Source organism: Hydra viridissima, unplaced genomic scaffold (genome assembly GCF_058129835.1).
Source record: "Hydra viridissima isolate aposymbiotic clone 2 unplaced genomic scaffold, HvirCarnegie_v1 scaffold_3, whole genome shotgun sequence".
In the NCBI taxonomy this organism is placed as follows: domain Eukaryota; kingdom Metazoa; phylum Cnidaria; class Hydrozoa; order Anthoathecata; family Hydridae; genus Hydra; species Hydra viridissima.
Genome location: NW_028324302.1, coordinates 19,649,733 through 19,670,000, shown reverse-complemented (window position 1 = coordinate 19,670,000; position 20,268 = coordinate 19,649,733). Strand labels below are relative to the sequence as shown.

Sequence of the window (20,268 nt, the reverse complement as noted above, 5' to 3'; positions counted from 1 at the left end):
GTATGTCCGCATACCTTGTATGTTTGCATATATGTATGTATGTTTGTATATATGTATATATTGACATATATTTGCAGTAATAAACACAAGATATCAAACAAAACATGAATAGATGAAATATTTTTTTAAAGCACAGTCTTTTCAATTTTTTTTCAACATATATTGCAAACTTTATGATTAATTTGCACTGTACCTGTAAAACATTTCTTGCCTTCGGCTTCCAATTTCAATCCAGCAGGACAAGAGCAGACTGTATTGCCTGACACGATACTACACATATGAGAGCAGCCGAAATAATAACACGGATCTTTGAACGAAAAATAAAAAAAGCCTTTCCTTAATCAATGAAAAACTTAAAAATGTAAGGTAAGATAAAGCGCCTACGGTTGTTCCGGTTTCTCTATTTTCATTGTGTTTATTATGAGTGTCAGCATGAATATATATTTATACAAAACTATATTTATGAATAAATATATAAATATAAATATCGATATAAAGTTAGGGAAGAACCTTAATGAATGGGACGATTATTGAATGGGACAAACTCAGATTCTTATACAAGCATCGATGTAAGGATATTCAAATTCCTGTAACAAAGAGTAATAGAAACAAGAATTCAACTGACCGACTCATCCATCCTATTGTGCTATGACTATTATTTACACACTTTTACACTTCAATATTCTACTTAAATAAAAAATACTAAATAAGACATTCTAAAATGAGAAAGTTCCACTTTGATTGAAATTTAATTAGAGTTAAAATGTTTAAAGTTAAAAGCTTTTTTTGTGTGGTGCCTATGTATGTATCTATATATTTAACTACATTTACAATTAATAAGCCAATTTAAAAAATGATAGAACTAAATACTTTCATTTTTAATTCTTTTATGTATGTTCCATTCAATGAGACATATATGTCTCATTGAAAGGAACATTAATAAGTATACTTATTAAAATGGAAAAATGTCATACTCAAATGAAACTCTGTTTTTACCAATAGCCAAATGCAAATCCAATTTTTTTGTTTTACCATATCATTGAGCAAGAGTCGGTGGTTGTCAAACATATTTAAATATATGCATGTATGTATGTATGTATGTATGTATGTATGTATGTATGTATGTATGTATGTATGTATGTATGTATGTATGTATGTATGTATGTATGTATGTATGTATGTATGTATGTATGTATGTATGTATGTATGTATGTATGTATGTATGTATGTATGTATGTATGTATGTATGTATGTATGTATGTATGTATGTATGTATGTATGTATGTATGTATGTATGTATGTATGTATGTATGTATGTATGTATGTATGTATGTATGTATGTATTTATGTATCTATGTATGTATGTATGTATGTATGTATGTATGTTTGTATGTATGTATGTATGTATGTATGTATGTATGTATGTATGTATGTATGTATGTATGTATGTATGTATGTATGTATGTATGGATGCATGCATGCATGCATGCATGCATGCATGCATGCAAGCATGCATGTATGTATGTATGTCTGTATGTATGTATGTATGTATGTATGTATGTATGTATGTATGTATGTATGTATGTATGTATGTATGTATGTATGTATGTATGTATGTATGTATGTATGTATGTATGTATGTATGTATGTATGTATGTATGTATGTATGTATGTATGTATGTATGTATGTATGTATGTATGTATGTTTGTATGTTTGTATGTATGTATGAACATAGGCGTAGAACGCGCTACGGCTCGGGGGCTCGAGCTCCGTCCGGAATATTTTCGCTGGGGCTTTGTCTTAACTGGGAATATTCACCAAGATTTCAAAAATATTTAAAAAATAAAAACCAAAATATACTTAAACATTAACAAGTATAACAATTTAAAAACGATTTTAATATTTCCGCAAATACCTATATTCATTTTCAAAATTTTAGGCTTTTAAAAGTTTATTTCATTTTTCGAATTTCAGAAATTCCACGCTTCTGATGAGTCTCAAGGGAGTTTGAGATCGGTAAAAACGTAGAAAATAGCAAAATAACGAAATTTCTTAAGATAAAAAGTTGTGTGAGCTAAACGCTCGTTTGGTTTGGTTTTTTTTTTGTTTTTTTTCTGATTACTTTGGTAGTATGAATTTGTATGAATTATTTAAAAGTTTTTAATCATTTGAATTAAGAAAACGTAACTTTTTGAAGAAATTTTTTAATTGTTGAATGGTACATTGACTTTTAAGTAATAATTTATACAATGTTAATTTAGTAATAATTTATACAATGTTGAAGAAGAAAGAATATTAGTGAATAAAAGAATATTAGTGAATACTTCAAAAAAAGAAAATCAGGTAGAAACAGTTACATTATTTTCTGAATCTCAAAATGCTAATAACTTTTAAAATAATACTCATGAAAGTTTATCATTTGTTCAGTCAGATAATGCAACTGATTCAACCGCTGTTGTTGAGTCGCCGTCTTATACAGAGGAGCCTAGACCGTGTTGTTCAAGACAGTCATCTTTTCCATCAAAAAAGGGAAGAAAATTTAAACCAAGCTGGAATGAAAAATATAAATGGGTTTTACATGACCGCGAGAAAGAAAAAGTTTTTTGTTCTATCTGCATCAAAGCTACACAATTGAAAATGCTTTTACCTCGTAATTCAAGAGAAAAACATTCTTCAAAGCTTTAATTTTAAACGGATTTTCTAATTGGAAGAAAGCTTTACAAAGTTTTGGTTCTAACGAGCGATCTGAACTCCTTAGGGTGCTGTTAGTATAATCTCCTCAGCAACACTAGAATCGACCGTTATTTAACAGCTTAATTATCACCAAAATGAAGAAATGATGGATAATCGTACGGTTTTATTAAAAATATTTACAAACACTTCTTTATTTGGTAATTCGTCAATTTCGTTTAAGAAAATTTTAGATAAACTATCAATCATTAAGTTTATTTACTGGATAACTAAATGTTTCTTCTTAATGTATTACGGAACGCAATACCTTGCCATTCGTGGAAAGGTTGAAAATAGTGCAAACTTTCACATGCTACTCAAACTAAGAGCAGGCGATTCTCTGAAATTGAAGAAATGGTTGAGCCGTCCTGAACAGCAAAATTAACTCTCGTGTGATATTGAAAACGAAATCCTATAAGACTTTGCTCATGATACGCTTTGTAAGCTATGCGAAAGTGTAAGGGAATCAGAATTCTATAGTTTGATGGCAGATGAAATAACAGATATGTCCGCGAAAGAACAAGTTTCGATCTGCATTTGGCGTGTTTATAAAAAATTTGAAATTGAGGAGCTTTTTATGGGATTTTACCAAACCGAGAACATCAAGAGCGCAGCTTTAATAAACTGTTTGATGGTTGTTTTATGTCGATTTAGTCTGTTGATTCAAAGTTGTAAGGGGAAAATGTTTTGACGGATCGTCTAACATGTCTGGAAGTATCTAAGGATTGCAGACTTTAATTAGGGGGAAAGTAGAGCGGGCAATTTACGTGCACTGCCGCGCTCATAATCTCAACTTGGTAGCACAAGATTCTGTTGAAAATCAAACAGATATCGGGAATTTTATGAATTTAGTGCAACCATTCATCGCATTTACCCTTGGATCTCCGAAACGATAGGCATGTTTCAATAAATTTTGAAATGTAGAGGATCTAGAAAGCGGAAGATCACTGCGGCCATTTTCTCCCACTCGATGGATCCTTAGAAAACCGTCCATTATATCTATTACGAGTAACTATTCCGCCATTATCAACTGGTTAGAGGATTTTGAAAATCATTCTGATAATTCAGCCAAAAATAAGTCAGAAGCAGTGGGTTATCTGGAATCTTTCTGTAAGTTTGATACACTTTTCAAATTGGAAATTTTGCTCATGATCTTCACGATAATCGTGGATGCTAATACAGCACTCCAAGGTAAACATTGTTTTATTTCATGGTGTTTTTTTTTTTTAATATATTATTTTAAGCAAATTATAATGTTAAACATTTATTGAAAATCATTTTAGGCTTGCAGCTTAATTTTTGCAAAGCAAGAAATACCATCAACACGCTGAAGGAGGTGTTAAAAGAAGCCCGGGGTCGATGCTCGCTTCAAAGTCTTATGGGATGCAGCCGTTGTAGCAGCAGAATGTAGTTTACTTGACAAACCAGAGATGCCACGGAAACGTAAAATTACATCAAAATTTACTGGAAGTGGAGTTCCATACTTTACTACGACTCCAGAGGACCACTACCGACAGCTTTTCTATGCATCTCTGGATTGTGTTATAACGGGGCTTACGACCCGTTTCGAACCGACTGAGACCACTAAGCATTTAGCAAACGTAGAGAAATTTCTAATTGGTCAATGCTTAGAAGTTGGATTCGTTGAGGCTTTTTACAAAGATGACTTTGAAGATCATAGAAGGCTGCAACTCCATCACAACATATTTAAGGATCATGCAAATTTCAAGAATATTCAACTAATTGATCGATGAGTTTATATGAGTATATATATAATGCGTGCTTCCATACGCATGAACACATTTTACTAGAGAAAATAATTTATATTTTTATGCCCATTGAAAACACTTTGTATTTCTTATTACAGATTTTTAACTCCTACAAAATAGTTTATGCCCCATCCGGGAAAACTAAAACTCTACGCCTATGACTTTCACCGCTACCAAAAACCCTAATCGCCATTTTTAAAAAATCTTTTTCAAAACTATTGTTTTTTTTGCGAACCATTTTCGTTGTGCATTGTTACAAATCCTTATTTTTAAACAATAGAAATTAAATTATATTAAAGTCTGTCGGATTCGTCCAGAGGATCCAAAACCGAGAAAAAATCGGAGCTTCGATAAAACTTTGTTATAAATTAAAAAATTAAACTATCTAGTTGATAATTAAACATTGTTCTTATATTTAATTTTTTTATTTTTATATATTTCGATTTATAATTTATAATAGATTTTTAAAAAAATTTTATTTTTATATTCCTTAGTACTTAAACATTTTTCTTATCGCAATCTTTTAACGAACAAGTTTTATCTAATAAATGGCTTTCTAACCAGCATCGGTTAGGAAGAAGGCGTGAACTTTCAGTTAAATGCCCTTCCGCGGTGCTCTGTAATAAAGACTTCTTGGGGTACCTGTAGTAAAAACTAAAAAAAGAATGTTAAAAAAGTATTTATTCTGAAGATCTTTTAAAATAACATTTTAAAAAGATGAAAACATTTATCATTTCATCAGAAAGTGAACTACAAAACTTTGTGACAAATCTGGAAGACGAGGAGAGAATTCTTTCTGCTTCCGAGGAAGTTGCTTGAATTCTGTGGATGGCTAGTTCAAATTTCAAAACTGCTTCTGATTTCACACCAGTTACTTCGTATTCTTTTAACTGATCGGTGAAGGTCTTGACTTTTTTTGGCTTTTTAGCTGTTGATTGATTTTGATATAAAACTTCTTGAATTTCGACAAAAAAAGATGTCGATTGTGATGGTTCTTCTTGTTTGCTTTTAGCGCCATCATCTGATTTTATTTGGAGACTAATTTCTTTTGTTGCAAATAGTTGATCAAATAATTTTGCAGCATAAACTTGAATATCTTTTATGGAAGCGTAAAAAAATGTGTGGTTTTTATTTTTAAAAAAGTCGGGATTGTGCAAATAACGACTTAATGATACCAACATAATGTTTTTACGATTTTCGTATCTGGAGGTTAACGCCTCTGCAAAATTACAACTGATGTCAGTTTCTACAACCTTCAATTTCCTTACTAACGTTTCCATAATGATGTCACACTCCAAAATTGTTGTATTTGGTTTTTCCAATCAAACTGCAGCGTCAGCAATGATTTCCAATAAGTCAGACAGCGAAGTCAGAAATCCAAGTCAATATCATCTAACATGTTTAAGCAGTTTAGTTCTTCGAGTATTTTTTTTACAGCTTCTAAGCAGTCAAAAAATCTTTTGATCATCTGAAAAGCACTGTTCCATCTAGTGCGGTTGTCGAGCAATAGTCCTTTGTCATGCGAATATCCGTAAACTTTGTGTATTATTCTTTTAAGAACTTCATATCGAAACGATGAATATTTTAAAAACTTAATTAGTATTCGAAGTTTCTGTAGACTTTTTTCAATATTTTCTTCATATTCAACCTCATTCTCCGAATAGTCAATAAGAAACTCTCCTTCAGTCTCTCCATCAGTTTCTGTTTCTGTTTCAATATCCGATTCAGTTTCTTTGTTCACAATTTCGCGGCAACCTTTTTTAGCGTATAGCAAATCACAAACACTCAAATGAATTGATGTGGAAACTTAAACATGGTACCCAATTTCACCATCCAGTTACAGCCATCCGTAGTTTTACCTGCAACATCTTCATCATCTATACCAAATTCTTTTAATTTTTGCATTATTAAAATGTTTAATGTTTCGGCAGAACTAGGAGATGGCAATTTCACCATTCCTAAACAATATGTTCGGTCGTGATGAACATTTAAGTTGTAGTATCTTCTTCCTCTATTGCTACACCATTCGTCACCTGTTAGTCCAAACTTTTCTCCTTTTGCTTTCAATGCAGCCAATTCAGCGATCATTAAACATTTGGCTTCAGCATCAAACATCTTAATTTTTTCTGAAGTTGTGGACGCTGACTTGGGCAAACTATGCCCATAATTTTCGAAAAGCATTCTTAGTGTTTCAGATTGAGTTATGGACCTAATCGAGTATCCATCAAGTGCTGTCAACTTGGCAAAAAGATAGTTTAACGATATCTTAGTCAAAACTGGTCTGGAACTGGATGGTTTTAAATTTATTTTCTCGCAACTTTTAATGTGACCAATTAGGCCGTTTGTGCTGCTTCCTGGACAAGCGATTCTTTTATGGCATTTTTTGCAATCTCCGTATTTCTTATCATTTACTACAACTTTATCAAAGTATTTCCACGCTTACGAAACCATTTTTCTCTATAAAAGAATATTAGACTTAAGGTGGATAAAATTATTTTGATCATACGATATACGACATTATTGTAAAAAAAAAAGTATTATATGTTTAAAACTTACCTCGTTATTTTAAGACCAGTTTTTGTATATATTTGTGGGGAATTGTTTTGACTTTCCCTGAGACACTGAAGAGTCACTGTTTTCTTTATGAACTTGATAATATTTTTTCCCATCTGACTGCGAATCATACATTTTACAAACTAAACTCCCCTTATATACAGTTTTACAAACGAGTCATTTTAACACATTGAATACATTAAGAGCGTACATACTTAACAACTACGTACATTACCCTTTCCTGCCTTACGGTACTTAGAAGTACCACCAAATTTTTCGTCTATTAACTTAACACAAAGTTGACGGTACTTTTAAACCTAGGTCTTGGAAATAGTACTTCTAGGTAAAATAAAAATCTTAAAATAATCTGAGCGTTTCCTTTTAACTACCTTAATATAATAATAAAGTTAAAAAGCGGAAATTTTCAAAAATCACTACCCCGGCAGGAAAGGGTTAAGAACCTGCACACATTAGCACCTACATACATTAAAACCCACACGCATACATTAACACCTACACACACGCTAATTGCATCTTGAAGACATGATTCACGACATATTGTAAATAATGATCCTGACTTTCTTTTGTAAAGGTAAGCTACTAAATAGTTAAAATACATTAACTAATATCACACACGCATCATATTTTAAAAGTTACTGTTTACAATATCTTTGCTTAAAAATTAAAAAATTCTTGCTTTTTGACAAAAAAAGATATTTTATTATGCATTACATTTTATTATACCGCAACTGATTTTTGTGGATTTAAAAACTTCTATTATTAAAAAGATACTATTATAATCAAAAGAGTTTCTGAAATAGTACAATGGAAAAGTACGAGTATGTTCTGTTATATGGTTTGGAATAGAATAAGCTTTTTTTTTGAGGTTTTTTCCACCACCACCATCTGTCCCACTGTGCATTACTAATTGCTTTGCGATGTAAATTTGTGTTGATATTGAACAAAGAGAAAGCTTATATTTTGAAAACAACATGAACTATTGTAAAAGCAGCGTAGAAATAAAATATGAATTTAACTATTTTACGAGTAAAAATTGATATTTTCTAAAAACCTCGTCGAAGTTCCGTCGAGGTTTCTCGATTTCTCTCGAACTCCGAAACTCCGAAAAACCGAGAAAAATCCGACGAGACGGAGTTCCGAATGGATCCATTGGATTCGTCGAAAGTTTTTGATCTCGTCTAACCAGTCACATCAACTTCCTTTTAGTTATTCAAGATAACAGCAATAGAAACAAGTTTTAAGCTTAATTTTATATAGCTAGACATTCTTAATATTTTCAGAAATAATGCTGATGATAATATAGAAATTGAGATCATTTACTTAACTACTTTTGTCCATGTATAACTAGAGATAAAATAAATAATACAAAGTATCAACTACTTTTTTAGCTACCTGGAGCACAATAGTTTCATGTCCAGGGAACGACTCTATCTATTATATTGCTGTAGACTTCCAGTTTATAAATATTATAGAATTTTCTGCTTTTATGTTTAACAACAGAAATATATACAGTTAAGGATAAATAACTTATACATAAAATGAATGTAAATACAATAAAGAAAAAAGTAATTTGTCACAGTTTTAAAGAACTTAGCTAGGCCAATTTATGGCAAGCCGCAAGAATAATTAAGTATTTATTATTAGCATGGTATGATTTACCAGCTATATATAAACTAATTTTTATTTGACAAAAACAAATTGGTTATTTTGTGCTTCTTATGACAGATGAAATAATATATGAAATATGAAAAACAAAAACATGAAATATATGGCCACATTTTGCAAGATAATTGTAAATTTGTATAACTTTTTATAAGGTTTTGCATTATCAAATTATAAAAAAGCCCATTAGAAAATACACCTACTAAAAAATAATGCATTGTGGAACATATATTATGGAGCTTTAAGAGTAGTCGAGGCAAAAAATGGCGACATATCGGAAAAAATACTTTGAAAATACACAAAATTAAGCTTGGTGAATGAAGGACCAAGGAGTTGAATGAAACCAGACCTTGACTAAAAATTTTATTTCAGCTTTTTTAAATTTCGCTATACTTTTTTAGCCATTTTAAAATTATCCTTACAGATCCATTTTATTATTAACGGAACTTTGTTTACACGAAAAAAGTTCCCAAGTTTACAAATGTTTATCTTGGAAAAATGATGAAAATCTGTTCGTGCTGACAACTAACTTCCTTACCTTGGTGTAATTTGTTTAGTAATTTGTCAACGCGTTAAGTTGTTAAACAAATGCTATAAAAGTTTAAACTAATACCACATGATCAGAGTTTCTGTTTTACAACTGTGGGCAACCATTTTTATAGATTTTTTTTGTTGACGGGTGAAAATTTAGAGTTTGTTGGAAGCTCGCATGGCTCGCTGGTTTTTGCGGCCTCTTTGATGTAAAACAACAGGTTGCACGTCCATCTCTTATAGGTCCATGTTAAAACCACTGATCTCTATAATAACTGGATAGCGCATCTCTAATATCAAAATTTACGCCAAAATCGCCATATTGGAAAGCCCCAGAACAATGAAATCTGATATGTGCGATAAAGCGATAAAGCGATAAGCCGAAAAATAGAACTTAAAGCTTACGGGATTAAAATTTTTGGGGCTTTCCAATATGGCGATTTTGGCGTCAAAAAATAAGAAGTTTTGCTCGGAGTTGCGCTATCCAGTTATTATAGAGATCAGTGGTTAAAACGCTTTGCTCTTAAATGAAAATTAACTACCGTTACATTGCGCAATAAGCAAAGCTGGTTTCCATCAGCATTAGCATTATTTTAAAGTGCCATAACGAAGTCAAATTAATTCAAGATTTAAAATAAAGATTGAATGTAGAATATTAGAATGTAGACAAATCGATGAATAATTACTATTGTATCGTAAGCTGGTTTTTTTATTAAGACAACGCTATGAGGGTTGTATTTTAAAAATTTAAAATGTGATAAAACGATTATAAATTAAATTTCAGAATAAAAAAATTTCAGGAAATAAAACTGTTGAGTTCTTTTTTAAAAGTTATTACAAAAGTACATTACTTGCATTATAGTTTATTCTGTATTAAACCAAAAAATGACTGTTTTCATAGCCACAAAAAATTGCGCAAGATAAACCTACTTCAACGACTTTTTTAATGTAAAAGCCATGTTATAAAAGTGTTGCTTTTGTAATCTAAAAGCAATGATATATCGCTAGCCGAGAACCAAGAGACCGTATCTCCACTTTTTGTGATTTGGAGTAATTCGATTTCCAAATTTTAGGGCACAAATAGTGGCAGTTGATCATTTTGTAAAATATTTATATTTTCAAATCTAATAGTAAATTAAGTCTTATTTTTATCAAAAGTCATAAAAATTTGTTTGAAAGGGTGGTTTTAATCTGATAACGATGCAAACTAAACCTAGTTGTGGACATGGAGCCTGCTGGTTTTTATTTCTTTAAACTTTAATAAACGGCGTTTTGCAGAAAGCGGTTTATATGATTACTCTTGGGTGATTAATAAAGGAGGTTACACTTAAAGTTTTTATTCTTGTCATGACTGATATATATTTCTATAACAAACGTCCTGTGCAGTGTTTTAAGCACCAAAAAGGTGCTTAAAACACTGGTTCTTAATTGTTAGCCTTTCATGATAAATTATTTTTTAAATATTTTAATGCAGTTTTGAAAAGTATAAAACCAAAAAAGATTGCAAAATATAATTTTTTGTTCACGTGGGTCAGTTATGTTGACGCAAACACAATACAAATAATAATACAAAACTAGTTTCAGGGTTTTTGAATTAAAAAAACATATATACTTAATTATGTTGGTTACAATTTTTAAGCTGGTTGCAATAGTAAGTATAAATTAAAGACTAATCCAAAAATTCTGTTTTACTTGAAAATGAAATACAGTCTTCAAATAAAAATTTATGAAATAGTTTTTTTTATTTGATCAAAAGTTTATAAAAAGAGTTCAAAAAAAAATTGATGCAGAACCAAGGTGTCAATAGAGCATAAAATTGCTGCAAACAAAAATTGATAATAGTTAACATTAAACACTAGGTGAATGTTTGTAAGACCTATGGCATATATTCTTTGTCTTGAAGTGGCATGAACTTTAACATTGATTATAGATCTTTTACTTTTTTTATTGAGATTTCTTCTTTTTTTTTAAGCACATTCGGTTGCACAAACTTAATATAGTTTACCATTTTTTTATTATTTGAATTTTGGTGTCTAGTGTTATAGTTGAAAATATTTTCCAACTTCCATTCAGAACTAAATTCAGTTTTGTATTCAACACTCCATGGCTTATCAGCTGTGTATTTAAGTATCTTTACTTTAGCATATGGAACATTTTTAAGCAATGAATAATTCTTAGCAACCGTTTGAAAGTCTGCTCTTCTTTAATTTGAATCAACTTGATTGTATTCTTTCGAGGTATGTATTTTAGAATTCTGACAAGGCCAATTGGACTGTAAACTTCAGCTGCTTCCATATTTCTTTCAATAATACTATGTAAACTGTTTATCTCCTGGATAACATGATGTCCTAGCTCACAAAATTTCTGAATGATTGTTTTAATTTGCGGATGAATTTGCATGAAAATTTTTAAAGCAATTGTCATAAAACTATTTCTATTCCGCGGTACAAAAGAGTCGCTCCATAAACAAATTTCAGTTATCTGAGATTCATCTGCAACTAATTGATAGAGTATAACAAGAAGAGCACTAGCTATATCATTTCCTGTTCGACCACTTGTAAGTTCTGACCAGACTGCACTATAATTTTTTTTTGATATTGAGCATTGTGCAGTCAAATGAAAAACAGCCAACTTTCGTTTGTAAAAAAAGTTGGAAATGTTTGCTGTTGGTAGGCTGAAAACATTATCCATATCGAAGCAAATAACACCCTTGCTATTATCAAGCCTATCATAATTATGTTCTTCATTAGTTTTAGCTTTGTTTTTTATGTGAATTTCATATTCTATTTTTTCAAATGAGTTTGGTGAAGAATTCATTTTCATACTTTCACATTTGTCACATCTATCTTTTTTAAGTCTATGAACTTCAATGTTAAACTCTGTGTTAAATATTGATCTATACATAGTTTTTTTTGCAGGAATAACATTTTCAGAAACACATTTTTCACAATATTACTCATACAAGATGGTCATATTCAGATTTTCTTGAATGTACTCTTTGTTTTTACTTTTGCAACAAAAGTGACTGTCGGTTCTGGGAATGCTTTGAATATGTTTACGTACAGAATCTTTAATGTAATTTGGGACAGTTCTACTAGGTACTTTACCTCTTTTATACTGTTGAGGTGTTCCTGTTGTTTTGTTTTTTGTTAAATGGTAATTTCTAACTCTTTTTACATCAATATCTAGAGTACATAGATAAAATTCTTTGCAAACACGTAGAAGTTCATCAGAAACAATAAAGTAATATGAGTAACTATGTTTTTTTAATTCTAAATTTTCAGCAAAACAAGACCTTTTTTTGTTCTCTACAACTGTAGTTTGAAAGTAAATAAAACGCTTTTCTTGATCATTTAAAATCCAGTGTTGTTTCTGCAAAGATTCTTTATCAGCAATATTACTTTTAATTTATATTTAAAACGACATTGAGTGTGGTCTCTCTTATAGTCTTTTTATAAATTTCGCCCGTTGTATTTTGCCTTTTGAGGCTATGTATTGCTGGCCACTTTGTCTAAGTTTTTTTCTTATTTCTTTTTTCCAGAAGGTAGGGTCTCTTTTTCGTTTGCGTGTAAGATTTTTTCCAGCTCTCCTGTATTTTCTGCTACTTTCCCTGGCATCTCCGTTCGAATCAGTTTGATTAAGGAAATCATCATTTTTATCAACATGTTGTGATTGAATAACAATGATAGATTCAGAGTAGTTGAATTGAAGATTATGTTGTAATTGAATGTAATCTTGTTCCTTTAAGTTTCTAAATTAATAAATATTATATATACAATAACAATAACAATATTAACAGTTATAATATATTAAATATATAGAACTATATAGTAAGCATTGACTAGTCTAAACAATACTTGATTTTATAATTTTAGAGAACTTTATATTTATATACGTACCTTTGAGAGACTTCATCAGTAGTTTCTTGGTACGCCATTTTTTTGATAACAAATAGAGTTTTAGCGGTTCTCAGGTGATTTAAGGCCAGTCCAAATTTTTACGGTAGTTCGTCCTACCTTCTACAACTCCTTTTTAAAAAAAACTGTTTATGAAAATTTGTTGTCTAAGCTGAATAATACTTAGCAAAAGTTGGGCTAAGTTAAAAAAAATATTATTGACAAAAATATGGTGGATGACGCATATTGTCCTTAAACTTAAAGATGAATGTTTCAAAAAATAAGGGTTTAAATTGTTAAGCACAACTTTTCTAGTTATCTACAAGCTAAAAGACATTGATATTGAATTATATTGTTTTTTCATACTTTGATTCAGAAGGTAGGGTAGAAAATCCGACATATAATAATTTCTTTCAACGACGTACAATTAAGTGTCGAGAACTCGGTAATACTTAGCGATTTTGTTTTGAAAGGCTTTTTGATAACCGCATAAACAGAATGGTTTCTGTCGGTGGAAGTTATTCGTAATAAACAAAATAGAGCGTGTGGTCACCATATATACATATAAATATACATATTTATATGTATATAGTGTTAATACAATCTATTATGTTTAATTGGTATTTAGAATTAAATAAATTTGGTTAATAAGTTTGCTCATTTGTTTTTATAATTTTTTAAAAGGTACTTATTTTTATGTCTGCATTTAGAAATAAGTTCAGTTTTTTTTATTTAGTAAATTTTCTTGATCTAAATAAGTAATAATTTCAAACTTTTTTGTTAACAAAATATACATTTTTGAGATATGTTATTATAGGTAGGCGCAGTTTTTAGGATAGACCAGTTTAATATAAAGTTAATATTTTTTTCTTTTAGTTGCCAAATATATTTTGACAGCATAGTCTCTTTTGAGTACTTTTCATGATTTTTTAAATTTTTTAATGTAGTTGATGGAACTTCCTGGTCAAAGAAATCAATTACTATTTTACAATGCTTACTATATAACTAAAAAAAAATTATTTACAAGTATATTTTATAATTATATAGAAATGTGATTTATTTTACTTTAGGAGGATGGATCCTGCTTAAATACAACACATTGAAATTTGACTGATAGCATGTTTAATTTTTATAGTAAAGATAAATAAAACTGGAGAAAATAAAGAAAAAGAAAATGTTTATTTAACAAGAATGAAAATATTGCGAGAAAGAAAAAGATCTAGATTGAAAATAAATAAATTAATAAAATCAGCAGTAGTGTTTAGTACACTGTTGACACAACGAATTTAACCGATTTGTTTGCAAGAAATAGAAATCGATTTATTAAATTCTTTTGTAGTAAAATTATTATTATTCGAAATACATTATAAATCAAAGACAACAAATGCATGGTCATTAGTTGAATTAACAAGTAATTTACATAAATTTATTAAAAGCAGCTAAATAAGTTTAAAGATTATGGCAATTGTCGAATGTTTAAATACATCAAAATGAATTGGAAAAACCTTTGAGATTGGTTTTAAAAACATCCCTTGTGATATTATTGGAGTAATAGTTTAAATTCTAGTAATAAAGTTTTGTTAAATAGAATATGATTTGTATTGATTATCATTATTTAATTTATAATTTTTTATTCATTTTGTTTTAACAATAATCATCCAGTCAATTGATTTATTAATTTTTTATTTGTTTAGATATTATCTAGATTATCTAGATTATCTATATATATATATATATATATATACATATATATATATATATATATATATATATACTTGCTACCAGTTTCTCTTTTTTCAGAATCGTCAAGAAGTTTTTCTATTTTCTTGTTCTTTAAGAACATTGAGCACTTTCTATTTTCTATGTTCTGTTTTGAACATTGAGCACTAATTTAGTAAAATATACTAACACAATTTACATCCAATTTAAAAAATCTATTGCAAATAATAAGTATTCAAGATTTGAATAATAAATAATGTGGTTTTTTATAAATCATTATATTATATACTAATTCATAACATGTTATGAACTCATGATATATACTTAAAAAATTAGAAAACTTTCTTGTCGGACTTTTTTAGTTACCGCTTTATTATAAGCGTTTAGAAAAATCCCACAGGATCTGAACGGCATAATTTTACGTCACCCTCAGATAAACGAAACAAACCCGAAATTTACGGAGACTGGCCTTAAACTACATGAGTTGTTTAACAGCGTAAACAAAGTCTTGACTAATCTGATTGGTCAAAGGACATACGCCCAGTTGATAATAACAGTCATCTCTTTTTTGGACATACGGCCTTCAGGTTCTATTAGTATAACCCTAAGTTTTATGATTTTTGTGACTAAAATTACTCATAGCATAGATTTCATCATATAAAACATTTTTTAGTAATAAATAGAAAAAAAGTCAAAACTGGATATACGGCCTCTTGGTTCTCGGCTGGCGATATATTAACCAGATGTCTAACTTCACAAAAATCCCGTAAAAAAAAGTGAAGCAAGCTTTTTAATTATAATTAATTAAAAAACTTGCTTCACTTTTTTTAATTCATCTATCATTTAGACTTTTACTCATTAAGTTATTATTCTTTTAAAAGTTGCAACCCTAAAGGGCTCATATCAACTTGCAATATCTTGAAATGCTGTTCAATGCTTGTAGTGTAAGTTTTATTATCGGTCAAGTTTGTTATGTTAAAGTTATCTGGTTACTCAAAGTTTTCCCGTCCCTATTCTGCTTTTGCAGATGTTAGTTTTATATGTTTAAAGTAATCTGCACAGCTCTCTTAGAGATTTTCAATTTTTTCTGCAACGCAGCTACGTAGGTAAAATTGGCTAGTGCAAAAAAAAAAAAAACCTGCCTTATGAAGAAAATGAGTAGTTTTTTTCCACCCAATATCTGACGATTTAAAACGAGCAAAATATAAATTATATGGAATTTCTGAACCCTCTAATACATAATCAGAAAACCTAAAATATTAATAACAGGATGATTTTCTTCCCGGTTTCTTTAGCAATTTTTTCACTAAAAATCAATTTTATTGTTCAATACCCATAAATAATTTTGTCCAAAATCCATACATTTACGTAAAACTGTCATGCATAATGATAGTGAAAAAAAAAATCGAAGTTCTTGCTGTAATCAGCCGCAAGCTGTTATAAGTCGCACTAGGCTTGAGGCCGTAACCACCCTACGGAATTTTAAGCCACGTTTGCTTGAGCCGTATTGACTCTATGCCGAAGCTAACCTTGAAACACAGCTTACAGCAGTCAGCACTTGTGTGCTAACTTGACCAAGCTTTATCTAGCTTGCAAGCCAAGGAGTGTCTAAATTGGCTGTAAGACTAAAAAACCTACCACTTCAGGGTATAGATACAATTATTTAACAGAAAGTAGTAATATAGATATGTTTAACATTCGTAATTCATATGTTTAACAGAAAGTAGTAATATAGATATGTTTAACATTCAATAAGTTCCATTTTTGATATATTTTATAAGTTGTTAGTTAAAAAAGAGGTAAAAAAAGAGTTTACCTTTACATACTTCAGTTAATGTTTCAATGTCTCCAAATCTTGTTTGGTAACCATTCTTACAGATGCAATTGTAACTACCATTCGAATATACAAAGTTAGCATTAGCTGAGCAGTTATTCTGCAGTAAATTGCACATGTCTTTATGAAACACAAAACATAAGTTAATATATTGATAACCCAGATCGAAGTCAATTTTTAAAAGATTATCAGTAAAATAATGATAACTATGAATATAATACTTTTAGATATATTTGTTGATTTCCCGTACATTCATAAGATAAACGAAAAAAATCAAAAACAAATGTATAGAAAAAAAGATTTTATTTGTATAGAATAAAATGGACGCTTATTCATTAAGGTCTTATAATTGTTTCTTAAAATATTAATTCGGAAATCAAAATAAACCAAGCTAACTATTTTAGCGTCTTTACACTAAAATCTTTACGCGTCTGATGCTGTTTTATTTTAATTTATCGCAAGAACATTAAAACATTTGAAAGGAATTTGATATACAAGTAGGCAACAATGTAAAAGTAGTTATCAAATTTAGCAATTTAGTAGGTTTACGTAATTTCTTTTTGTATAAGAAAAAGTAATAAGATAAATAAACAATCCCAAAAAACACATAAAAAAATTATTGCAGTGCAGTAATACTAATTAATACAATATTTTCGTGCATTAAGTAAATAAAAAAAATCAAAAACAAATGTATAGAAAAAAGGATTTTATAAGCATAGAATAAAATGCAGGCTTATTCATTAAGTTTATAAAAATTACCTGTTTCTATTAATTGTCCTAGCGCAATAAAACTTCTTGTTTTATAATTAATGCAGTTGCCAGAAATTTTTACTGTTCTTTCTCGCATTAGTTTGCTGACAGCTGCAAGATTACAATCACAATTCAAGGGATTGTTTTCCAAATCAACCTGAGTTAATGACGTTGTCGATTTGAAAACATCAGGCGGTAGGCTGGCTATTTGGTTGTATTGTAAAGAAAGAAACCTTAATGAAGTTAATGATATGAATATGTTTGGTGGTAAACTGGATATTTGGTTGTAGATTAAATCAATGTACCATACTGATGTTAATGAACTGAAAACGTCGACCGGAAGACTGGATATTTTGTTCGAACCTAACCCAAGGTTATATAGAGAACTTAAGGACTTGAAAACGTCAGACGTAAGATTGGATATTTGGTTACCATCTAAAATAAGTGTACTTAATGATGTTAATGAATTGAAAATGTTTGGAGGAAGACTGGATATTTGGTTGCCAGTAAAATAAAGTAACGTCAATGAAGTTGAAGAGTCGAACATGTCAGACTGAAGACTAGATATTTTGTTAAAAGATAAAATAAGTTCTCTTAATAAAGTTAATGGCTTGAATACGCCAGATGGAAGTATGGATATGCTGTTGGAATAGAAATCAATTGTTGTTAATAAAGTTGATGAGTTGAATATGCCAATCGGTATACTGGATATTTGGTTGTAAGATAAGTAAAGTTCTTTTAATAAAATTAAAGAATCGAATATGCCTGACGGAAGACTCGTGAATTGGTTGAATGATAATCTCAAAGTTGTTAGTGAAGTTAATGGCTTGAATAAGTAAGGAGAAAGATTGAATAATTGGTTGAAATAAATCAAGAGTTTTTAGTGATGTTAATGAATTGAATGTCTCAGACTGAAGACTTGATAATTTAGTATTGTCAAGGTAAAGCTCGGTCAATGAAGTTAATGAACTAAATGTGTTTGCGGGAATTGCAGTTATTTGGTTTGAACTGAAGCGAAGAATTCTTAATGAAAATAATGATTTGAACATACCAGATGGATGAATGAACAAATCGAATGGTAAAGTAAGATGTGTTATATTAGACGGAATTCCGTTAGATGTTTCGGTTAATGAAGTGTATTCACAAATTGTCTCGTCGAAGGAAAATTTACAGTTTGTCGGACTCATCTTCGCACCGTATTTCAATAATTGGATCCTAAAGAAATTTATCAATTCTATGTCACTACAAAACTATTAAAGACACATTAGCATATAAACCTTTACCTAAGATCAATAAAACTGTGCAACAAAAAAAATTATCATAAAACTTTATAAACAAATATAGCTATATTATATGTATTTTTCGGTCCTGACCGCATCTGGCGTTAATTGTTATGTATAACCTACAGCTTTCTCACATTTTGACTTAAATTGTATTAAAAAATGGGGCATGTAGGGATTAAAGAAATAGAATATCTTTGCCGATTTCGTAGTTTGATTCATTTTAGAAGTTATTTTACTCAACACATCATGTTTTTTTTAGTTTAAAACAAAGACCTGGAAGCAAACAAGCAGAAAAAAGTGGGAAAAAATAGAAAAGTGCTCATGGTAACACTTACCATCAATACCATTCTAGTATCGTTTGGATTTACCTTATGTTTTGGTATACTAAATTGTACAGATAGGATAAACAGTTTATTTTTTGCAGTAATGTGTTTTTTGTAAGAAAAATACTTTAGAGTACTTCACAAGTTCTGACTATCTCGTACAACGTGTAAATATTCATAAAAAACTATTCTGAATAAAATTTAACATTTCTTCGTGTTGGTTTGACAAGATTCTAACTAATCCATGAATAGTTTTGAGTAAATCGGTATCAAAGATTATTATGTTCCTACCATAGAAATTTGTTAATATGCACTCATTATACTTTTTCCTTTTTAACAGAAACAATGGTCATTAATATCACTATTTTTGTAATATAATTTTATTTAAGTAAAAATGTTTCACTCATCATAGAAAAATAAATATCCCCAAAATGCAGTTGGAACCTTGCATTAGAGAAACAGTTACATCTTCACTATGAAAACGTTTTAACTACCATTACCCAATATCATATTATCGTTTCAGTCACAAAATTTCAAAGTAGGTCACAATTTAAACATTTTTCTTTACTCCTTTTATTTTCTCTATCAAACTGCATTTTAAGGGTACATTTTGCAACGATCCAGGTTTCATGTTTAGATGTTCGTTTTCGGACATTTTTCTTTAACGTTTGCTAAACATGTTCCCTGGAAGAAAAGCAATATTTACATAGTTATGTAAGGTTTGGTTAGTATTAATATTGATGCGACTTTGAAATAATGCGCCTATCAATTAATCAATTATTTTATTTTCCAAAGTTGACCAAAATCGAGTTATACATTTTCGAATCAACTAAGTCGACTAAAAGTCATTTTGGTTAAAATATTTGAAAAAAAAATTAATTTTAACTAGAGACCGCCAATTCGTTACTGTTTATCCGAATTATCTATGCTAAACAGTTCAAATTACTTACTGATTGATTTGATCCGAAAATAATGTATCGGAAAAAAATTCGTTAAAATTTTTTCGGATTATTTTTTCGGATTGCAATCCGATTCGATACTTTCGGATCGGATTGCAATTCGAAAAATTTTTTTTGAATCGGAATTCGAACCGATATTATTTTTACGGATTTATACGGATTCAGAATAAAAAATGCTTTTGAAATAAGATTCATTTTTATTTATTTATAACATTCAAATATACAATGAAACGAATT

General features: G+C 29.6%; 2 protein-coding genes, 1 long non-coding RNA gene and 2 pseudogenes across 13 annotated transcripts in view; 1 reads left to right on the top strand and 4 right to left on the bottom strand.

Moving 5' to 3' along the window:
- LOC149891335 (uncharacterized) overlaps nt 1-19,692 on the bottom strand; it is a 216,200-nt gene extending 196,508 nt beyond the window's left edge. Inside the window, exons 1-3 of the mRNA XM_090083009.1 lie at nt 19,259-19,692; nt 18,812-19,067; nt 18,232-18,764 (exon numbers count right to left, since the gene is read on the bottom strand). The gene's annotated coding sequence lies outside the window, so the exon portion shown is untranslated. The remainder of the gene's footprint in view (nt 1-18,231; nt 18,765-18,811; nt 19,068-19,258) is intronic.
- Nucleotides 1-20,268, bottom strand: part of LOC149891334 (uncharacterized) — a 111,099-nt gene that overhangs the window by 79,648 nt on the left and 11,183 nt on the right. For 9 of the 10 annotated variants that reach the window (XR_016451097.1, XR_016451096.1, XR_016451095.1 and 6 more), the window contains 3 exons: nt 17,476-18,681; nt 16,699-16,836; nt 194-307 (listed from right to left, as the gene is read on the bottom strand). Coding sequence is in view for 5 of the 10 variants with exons in the window: in XM_090082995.1 (XP_089939121.1) it covers nt 194-307; nt 16,699-16,836; nt 17,476-18,013 (790 nt within the window). In the remaining 5 variants the exon portion in view is untranslated. Of the gene's footprint in view, nt 1-193; nt 308-16,698; nt 16,837-17,475; nt 18,682-20,268 lie in introns of those variants that run through there. The other variant, XM_090083001.1, reaches the window with a different exon arrangement.
- LOC145192294 (uncharacterized) lies at nt 2,322-4,576 on the top strand. The gene is made up of 2 exons (XR_016451361.1): nt 2,322-3,922; nt 4,015-4,576. It is a non-coding gene; the product is annotated as an uncharacterized LOC145192294 (long non-coding RNA).
- Nucleotides 5,057-6,951, bottom strand: LOC149891337 (uncharacterized; annotated as a pseudogene).
- LOC149891336 (uncharacterized) lies at nt 10,801-13,204 on the bottom strand (annotated as a pseudogene). Its single transcript, XR_016451099.1, has 2 exons — nt 13,167-13,204; nt 10,801-13,018 (listed from the first exon to the last, which is right to left on the bottom strand). The product of XR_016451099.1 is annotated as an uncharacterized LOC149891336 (transcript).